This window comes from Petaurus breviceps, unplaced genomic scaffold, assembly GCF_028583685.1.
Source record: "Petaurus breviceps papuanus isolate PSGF00001 unplaced genomic scaffold, PetGlider_PUasm1.0 90762, whole genome shotgun sequence".
In the NCBI taxonomy this organism is placed as follows: Eukaryota; Metazoa; Chordata; class Mammalia; order Diprotodontia; family Petauridae; genus Petaurus; species Petaurus breviceps.
Genome location: NW_027187339.1, coordinates 4299390 through 4308913, shown reverse-complemented (window position 1 = coordinate 4308913; position 9524 = coordinate 4299390). Strand labels below are relative to the sequence as shown.

General features: G+C 40.2%; 1 protein-coding gene across 7 annotated transcripts in view; it reads left to right on the top strand.

Annotated features, from left to right (window-relative positions):
- The window catches only part of KCNMA1 (potassium calcium-activated channel subfamily M alpha 1), a 917791-nt gene that overhangs the window by 678169 nt on the left and 230098 nt on the right, over positions 1-9524 (top strand). For all 7 annotated transcript variants that reach the window (XM_069068323.1, XM_069068322.1, XM_069068316.1 and 4 more), the window contains exon 14: positions 5884-6039. In XM_069068323.1, the coding sequence (XP_068924424.1) occupies positions 5884-6039 (156 nt within the window). The remainder of the gene's footprint in view (positions 1-5883; positions 6040-9524) is intronic.

Sequence of the window (9524 nt, the reverse complement as noted above, 5' to 3'; positions counted from 1 at the left end):
TCTCTCTCTCTCTCTCTCTCTCTCTCTCTCTCTCTCTCTCTCTCTCAGCTGTAAGGCAGATTTAGATCGAACGGGAATAATAATGCTATATGTTTGGAAAGGGGTTAAGGCTCCTTCAAATTAGAAACAAAGCTATTTTTTATGCATTCAACTGAATTTGAGTGAAATGATTCTTGTCAAAGCTAAAACAACTCCACCAGTCCACCACAGTTTGGAGCCTGTACCTATGCATGGCTACTTTCATCTTCAACATCTCTTACAAATGTAAACTGTATAAATTGTTCAAAAATAGTAGAGGGCATCTCTCCTCCATTCTTACTTGCCCAAAGCCTGATTTCTTTTTAGTCTTTTAGTCCCAATTTATTTGGGTCCTGGGGCTGTGCAAAAAATCAAAGATTGAGACTTTAGCCAGGCAAGTCAGAAACATAAAAGCACCATGTCCTGATGGCAGAATTTCTGAGATTTCTAAACAGAGAGGAGAGAATTGGCTTTGACAGTTGCCCAGACTCTTTTTTTTTCCACCCAATCGAGAGCCAAGGAAATGCCTCAGGACTGCCAATACATTGTTACCAGAACCATCTTCAAGAGGAGAGGTGGGGAAGATGAGTGAGGCTGTGATCTTGGCACCTCCCTTGGTACTCCCCTTCTTCATCCAGACAGCCTGCTGAGCAGCACAGTCGACTAAAACCAGTCCACAGCCAAGGTCAAACTTATCACCGCGGTGCCCAGCTTCTCAGTATAGTACAGTAGATTCTTCCTGGTTCTGGAGCCTGAGTACCTGAGCTCAAATCCAGCCTCTGAAGCTATGTGATGTTCACTGACTCACAACCTCCAAGGATCCTAGTTTTTGTAGAATGGGCTTTTCCAGTGTACCTCCCTCTCTCATGACCCAGGATAGGCAGCTGCACATTTTTCTGTCATCAGTAAGAAATCAAGCCTGACTTTCAAATATAATTATAATAATACTTTGTATTTATATGATTTGTTGTTCATTGTTGTTAAGTCATTTTAGTCATGTCTGACTCTTTGTGATACCATTTGGAGTTTTCTTGGTAAAGACTGGAGTCATTTGCCATTTCCTTCTCCAATTCATTTTACAGAGGAGGAAACTGAGGCAAAGAGAGTTAAGTGACTTGCCCAGGGTCACACAATTAGTAAGTATCTAAGGCAGGACTTGAACTCAGTTCTTCCTGAATCCAGGCCTGGCACTCTGTCCACCGTGCCACCCAATCCCTTACATTTGTACGATACTTTGTAGTTTTTTCATTCCTTCCTTTTGTCTTCTTTAATTCAGGAAATATTTAATTCAATGAGCAATAATGGAACACCTACTATGTTGAAGGTTATGTTGCATAGTGGGGACAATGATGAAATTCTGGTCAGAAAGACCTGTTTTTGGATTTCACCTTTGCCTCTTCTTAGATGTGTGACCATGGGCACACTCCATCTGTCTCACCCTCTGGAAACTCTCTAAAACTGCACATGGATTGTGTTCTGCATCTGAAATCACAGGTTCTTGACCTAATAAGAATGGTGATGAGAAAACAACCAAAGGGACAAACGAACAAAGAACACCTTCCTGTTCTCAAGGAGCTTATGGCCAAGGGGTGGGCAATAAATCATATTCTCACAGAACTTTAGGCATCTCATAGAATTGTTGCAGAAAAAGATTAAGCCAATTTTGGTGTGCAGAAACTTAGGGGAGTGGATTTTTAGGTAAATGCCCTGAACAGGTGATACCAGCAGCCCCAATCCCTCCAACAACATACTCATGGACCCATCAGCCTAACAGCAGACCCTAGGAGTGAGCAGAGCAGAAGGGATTGATGCTCCCCAGAAGTGATACTCTTTGTCGGACTGAAAAGCTTCCAAAACACCACATTTCTATCCCTGAAGGAAAAGAATGATGCCATTAGGCAATGTTTGCTCTTGGTGTAGGGAGCTTTCAGCTTCTCAAGGAAAGATACTTAATGTGATTTGGTCCTTGATGAAGGTGAGGGGCAAGGTGGAGATGGGGATGGTGGTGGTGAGGATGGCCCTTGGCAGTGCTTGGATGTACTGTGAAGTCTTCTATGCCTCTTCATAATAACTGCTACTTTAAACTTTTCAAAGTGTTCTGACATGCCCATTTAATAAGATGTTATCCCAACTCAGTTTTGTCTACAAAGCAGGAAGGAATAATGGTAATATTTCGATTTTGCCCATGGAAAAATTGAGAGCATAGATCATAGATCTAGGACTAGAAGGTTCTTCAGAGTCTATCTAGCATGACCCCTTCCCTTTACAGTTGAGGAAACTGAGGCCTAGAGAGTTTAAATGACTTACCCAAGTAAATCTCAAAAGCAAGATCTGAACACAAGTTCTCTGACTTGAGAGGCAGAGGTTTTTCTACTGTATTAAGATATTATAAGGCAGCTAGGTGGCTCCATGGCACACAGAGCACCAGGCTTGGAATCAGTATGTTCCTGAGTTAAAATTTGACCTCAGACACTTACTAGCTGTGTGACCCTGGACAAGTCACTTCACCCTTTTTGCCTCAGTTTTCTCCTCCGCAAAATGAATTGGAAAAGGAAATGGCAAACCATTGCAGTATCTTTGCCAAGAAAACCCCACATAGGGTCATGAAGAGATAGATACAACAGAAACAAGTGAACAACAAAAGATATTACTGTTTTAAAGGTAAATTTTATTTAAATATTTTGCTTTAACTTCTTCATTTCCAAATACATCCTTCCTCTCTCCCCTACCCAAAGAGTCATACCTTATAATGAAGAATAAAAAAAAAATCTTCAAAACTAATATATCAATTGAAATGAAAAGTATGTACAATGTTCCACACCCCTAGTCCCCCACCTCTTCAATGAAGGTTAGAACCTGTTCTTTGTGGCTAAGCTAGAGTCTTTAATCATTGTTAATAATAAGTCACATTCGTGAAGCTCTCTAAGGTTAGCAAGACTCTTTTCTTACCTTGTAAAGTGTATAGTGAGATATAATCCCTGGTGAAGCTCAACAGCATGAAGTGACTTTCCCAGAGTCACTTAGCAAATGATTAAAGAATTAGAATCTGGGCTCAAGCACAATCCTCTGAGGCCAATGTGAGTTTTCTTTCCATTCACCCTGACATAATGGTGACTTAACCAAGGTTGCAGAAATGAGAGATAAATCAGCCTAGAATCCAGGCTTCCCCACTGTCACTTCAATACTTTACCCATCTCCTACAACTGAGGTAAAGGCCATGAACATGGTAACTGGAGAGAAGCTTCTGGCCTTGCCTTTGGGGCATAGATATATTTTCTAAATTGGGGGGTTTACTTCCAGGCTCCCGTGCTTGTCTTTGGGCACTTTCCACCAGGCCAAGATTTCTTTCCACAGAAGATGCCAAAAAGAGGTAGAAGCTCACAATATGAATCCCCATGACAGTTCATCATCTTTTTTGTTTCATTAGCATAATTTTTCTTCCCCATCTCCCATTCTCCGCCCCCCTCCACACCTCACTCAGTGACTGGAGAAAGTGTGCTGGCCAACAGAAGGGGCAAAGGAAGCCCCAAGTAATGGAACTAACTTGAATTTCACATGTAATGACATGTAAAATATGTCTAAACAAAGAACTCAAACCAGATGGAAAAGTAAGGGGCTAGAAGTCAGAGACTTGGATTATGAGTGAGAGCATCGAAAACTTTATATTTTGACAAGGGCATGGAACTTGGAGGGATACTCTAAGTGCAACTTCCACCCCCATCTGAAACTCAAAAAGCCATGGTAGTCATACCTCACACATCTACAGCAATAACCACCAGATTCGCTTCCCTCAACCTCAGGGGTGTTGGTTACTGAATCACCAGTGACATTGTTTCTTAAGCCCCTGGAGGCTGGAGTAGAAGACTTCTGAGGTTCATCCAATATTAAATCTATGATCTCATGTTTCACCCACCTTCTTGAGGCATTTAAGTTCAAATTCATGTCTCATTATTCAGTTGGTTTGTTCTATTATAATGAATCAGAAATATTCAGTGCTAGAAGAGACTTTTGACAATATCAAATAGAGTATAAGCTTTTTTGAGAGTAGGAAGCATTTTGTATTTTTGTCTCTAAATCTCTAGTACCAAGCACAGTTCCCTGGCACAGAACGGATACTTAATAAGTGCTCAGTACATGATTATTTGATTGATTAGTCCAACTGAATCTCCTCAATTTTACATATGGGGACAATAACTCCCAGGGAGATGAAATGATTCATCTATGTTCACTCATTTAGGAAGTGGTCAAGTCAAGACTCAAAATTCAGATTTTTGTCTCAAAGCCTAGCTGCATCCACTGAGACATCTTTGAAAAATAAAACAAAGAATGATATTCCCAAAGTAGACATCTGCAGGGCATTGAGGAGGGAGAAAGGATGGCTTACTAGAATTGAGTGTCTAGTGTGGGGGGAAGAGAGGGATGAGTAATCTTAGGGTGTTAAGCATTGATCCTAGCCCAGACATATGCTATGACTTTAAATATTAGTATTTTTTAATCTGTCTCCATTGGGTTCTTGAAAGAGCTGTCATTCCCAGGAGCAGCCAGGGTTGGGTCAATACTCAGATGAATATAGAGGCATCTCCATGTAGAGTAGTAATTCTGAAAAGAACTAGAGAGGTGTCTTTCTATATCCTGTCATGGAGAACTTTCTTACCCTCAAGTAAGACTTCTGAGCACATTATCAAAAGTGAATCAATCACAATATTTGGCCTTCCTAGTGCCATAAAGAAGGAGAAGAGCACCAAAGAATGATAGAGTTTTATAATATCTTAGAAGCCATGTTATACAATCTCCCCCTCACCAATGCCTCTTTTTGTAATCTCCATTGCTTTCATTGTCTGGCAGTTGATGGCTTTACATGGAAGTCAGTTTGTTGTTAGCTTTTAATTTTTAGGATATTCTTAATTTATCCAAAATCCCTCTTCCTGTAACTTCCATGTATTGGTTTTTCGCCATCAGGAACAATGCAAAATGTGTAATCCATATTCCACATTACAGTCCATATTTTAATATGACTATCATGTCTCTCCTTACTTGTATTTTTGCCAACCTAAACTCCCCTAATTCCCAGGACTCTTCCTTACTCTGATATGGTGTCTAGACTCCTTAACATTTTGGGTTTTCTCCTCTATATAATTTTTAGTTTATCCATTTCTTTTTAAGGTATGGAAACCAGAACTAGGTATGCTATTTCCAGATGTATTGTCTGACTAGGACAGAGTACAGCGGGATCCTTGCTTCCTTTGATTTGAATATAATACTTAGATTAAGTCAGCCTGAGATTATAAGAGCTTTTCCCCCTACTTCCCTCACCCCCAGCCATGTCACACTCATGTTTCCTCATCTTCATCCATATCGTTGACAAAAAATGTTGCATGGGCCTCAGCCAAGGACCATCAGTCCATCAGCAGGGATTCAAATGCCTCATGTATGTCTAAAACAATGATGTGGCAGTGATGGTACGAGGTCTGAGACAAGGCTTACTTACAGGGAGCTTCAATTTTAGCTGAAGGACTCACTTAGCAGAATGACTTAATCTGTCTGACACAGGAGAAAATTCTCTCTTTGTAGTCTTTGGCTTAAGGAAGGAAACAAAGCTTAAGGAATGGGCTTGGCCCTGAAACTAGGGAAAATGATGAGAAGAAATGCAGAAAAGTCCCAGGGAAATAAGATGATCTGGTGAACAGCTGAATCGAGTGAAAATACCACTTGTCAGAGTCAGGCAATCACAAGAAGGTGGTGAATATGACTCTTGTCACTTGGTGAATGCCACATTCTCATAAGGAGTTTTTTTTTTAATGGAGAAAAACCATTTTCTCTCTCTTTCTCTAAAGTGGTCTCCTGTACCTGCATTTGTTCCCTCAGGCCCATCTGCTAAACATCCCAAGCTGGAATTGGAAAGAAGGAGATGACGCAATCTGCCTTGCTGAGCTGAAACTAGGATTCATAGCCCAGAGCTGCCTGGCTCAAGGCCTCTCCACGATGCTCGCCAATCTCTTCTCCATGAGGTCATTCATAAAGGTAATGTCTTGTCCTATTAGTGAGCATTAGTCCACGATTCAATTTGTCGTGGGGTTGAGTACAGAGCATAGCTTAAACTCAAAACAGATAGATGCACATTACCCACTTTGGTTGGGGAGGAATTCTTACTCAAAGATTTGGGCACAAGGCCAGCTTCTTTCAAAATTATGTTTTTATTTTTATTTGGCACATCCACAGCCATTAAATGATTGTTCAAAGCACAATCCTCTCTCTCTCTCTTTTTTAGATAAACCACATGTTTATCTATCAACAAAGCCCCTGCTGTTAAAACAAAAATATGATTTATATACATTCCATATGGCACCAAAGTGCCTAAAGAAAAGAATTATCATTTTGGTCTTTTACATCAAGTGGCTGGTGGACCTCTCACTGTGTGAATAAATACAGACCATGTGTTTGTGCCGAGGCCCAAACCCCAACAACATAATTCATTTATTTATTTCTCCACAATCAAGGGGGCCAGCAGAGCTTACATGTCATGGTTGTTTGAGTGGAGAGTGAGGAGATGCGCAGCCTTCTTGGCAACACTGCCCTTTCAAAGACTGAAATTCAATCCTTCCCAGCCACTGCTCATCACTGTTCATCCCATGGGTCTGGCCAGGAAGCCACTTCAAATCCCCTCCTCCTCAATCCCCCTACCCTTGTCCCTTCCTAACAGGGATGATGAAAGAAATGACCAGCTATGCTCACAGGAGAGGGAATGTGAGTGAGAGCTCATAGGAGCCCTGACACTGAAGGAGGACTCTCGTGGAAGTGAGACCATTGAGAACATGGCGTCTTTGGCTTTGGGGAGCTCTGAGTCTAGACAGTCATGATGTTTAAACATATCCCCCCCAAAAAAAACCCTAATTAATTTGTGTTCTCCTGTCTTGGAATTTGGATTGATCCTAACTGAATGGTGGTGGTGGCGGTAGTAGTAGTAGTAGTAGTAGTAGCAGTAGCTTGTACTTCTACAAGCTTTTCTTGCTTTTCTTGCAAACATCTTGTGTGATGGGCCAGTCAATAAGAACAATTTGAAGACTGAAAGGAACCTTTTACAAAATTGTCAGACTGTCCATTACAATTTAGGGAAATAGACTTTTATTAAAGGACATTTTCACTCACACAAGAGAAATCAAAAGGGCTGACTGGAGATACCCATGGATGAGGGGCCATAAAAGATAGTACTAGGGAGGTTACCAGAACTTTGCTTCTGATAGCCTTTACAGCAGATGAAAGGAGTGTCAACAAAGGTCCTGGGAGAAGCTGCCCTTGGACATGGCCCAAATGGGTTCTACTAAGTTCTTGCCACTATTCTTAGTTGATGAGTGGGTCCCTTGGTACCTCCATATCTGGGCAACTTATCATCAAAGACTGCATGTTTTATAGGGAGTAGGGAGAGATTTCTTTTGAAATGTATCTTTTTTTTTCTCCATCTCCGATGCCACAGACAGGGAGAGATCTGAGATTGCTGGATAATATACCAATTATATTGACATGAGGTATAGAAGAATTTAGTAAAGTGTAGAAAGGCTAGGAGAAGGAGGTACTAGACAAGAAGAAAAGGTATGTCTACCTTAGAGTAGAGAGGATTTAGAAGGTTTTAAATTTTTCAGTTAGTTTTTTTTTTGTCAAATTTATACAAGTCGTATTATCTCCATTTTATAGGTGAAGAAATTGAGGAAACATAAAATTATAGCAAGGGTTTAGACCCAAATTTCTTCTTACTCCAGTCCAGTAATCTCTGCTTTGGTCTCTTCATATATTTCTGGTCTAGGCTAAAGTTTGCAGCTGTACTACTTTACCCATAGTCAGAATAAATAGAAATGTGTGGGATAACAAAAGACCCTTTGGTGGAGGTCAAAAGTGTGAGACTTGGAGTCCTTTGGTGCTAATAGCTTTTACTGATGACCAACAAAATTAATACTTTATTTTTATTAGGAGATATACTGGCCTGGGAGTTGGAAGACATTGTGGGCAGAAAATGATGAGGTGCCCAGATGATTATCATAATCTAATCTGAGTGATGGTCTTCTATATATGTCTTTCCTTCCCTCTTTGATCCTCTAAGCTTAGTGAGGACAGGAACTGTGTTAGTTTTGACTTCACACAGTAAGTGATTAATAAATGCTCCCTGAAATATACCAAAGCAGGGCTGCATACAACACTTTTTTTCAAAGGACTGCCCCATGAATTTAAATTCTTAAATTCCTTGAGCTAAGTAGTATTGAGTCTAGAAAATATATTCTTTCATCTAGAAGAACAATTAATGTTATGGTTAGAAAGATGAGAGATGAATAGGACTGCCCTCACTTAAAATCTTTGCTAAGCCAATTAATCTATAAACAAGACTGTTCTATTTAAGAAGGCAGTTTCCAAGCCCCTTCAAACACTTTAGCAGCATCCATAGTAATTGACACATGATCATTAATCAACTTCATCATTATACCAGACATTTAAGAACCTCTACCATGAAACCCTTTATTAGACTAGGTCTAGGAATGTGCATGAAATTAACTGATGGGATTTCTTGAAGCAAATTCTATAATTCAGACTGACCTTGTCCTCAAGATTTATTATTATTATTATTATTAATTAGGTTTGACCACAAGAGACTGGGGTATTAAATAAATACATCCAGACTAAGAGGGATTAGTAAAGCTAAAATGGCAGCAAACTGTGCATATGAATGGGATTGAAAAGACTAGTGTAGCTAGGAGTTTCTGGATCTTAAGAACATCTATACCTTTTCCCTATCCCCTCCCATACCAGAAGGAAGGATTGTCACTAAGAGATTCATTTCATAACCACAGTCTACTTTTGGCCCAACCAAGCCCTTGTCTAGTAGCTTTTTTTAATGAGAAGCTGCATCTACTATTCAGACCATCAGGTTTGGGAAGTTGACATAACATGAAGTCCTGGTGGAGGGTGGAATACTTTCCATGTCTTGTGTTTTAACTCTTTGGTGTCCCCATAGTAACTCAAGTCACATTTCAAAAAGAACAACAAAATGAATGACACTGTTTTCTCAACATGCTTAGAAGACCCCCATCCTGAAGGGCCTGACCCTGCCATCTAGCCTTCCTATTTGAGGTTACTTTTTAGGAAGAATTATTGGGGGAAGAAAGGACCTCATAATAACTTACAAGGGCAGCTAAGTGATGCTACAGTGCACATAGCACTAGGGCCTGGAGTCAGGAAGACTCATCTTCTTCACTTCAAATCTGGCCTCAGACATATCTTAGCTGTGTGACTCTGGGCACATCGATAAAACAAGCCAGAGAAGGAGATGGCAAAACACTCTAGTTTCTTTGCCAAGAAAACACTGAATGGGGTCATGAAGAGTCAAATATGATTGATCTATAACATCAATAACTTAAGAACATGGATATGTCACAATGCAATTTCTTTCCCAAATCCAGATTCCTCATGTATTGGATTTTCAATATCCATTATTCTGCCCTCTTCACAAAATTTTTCATCAC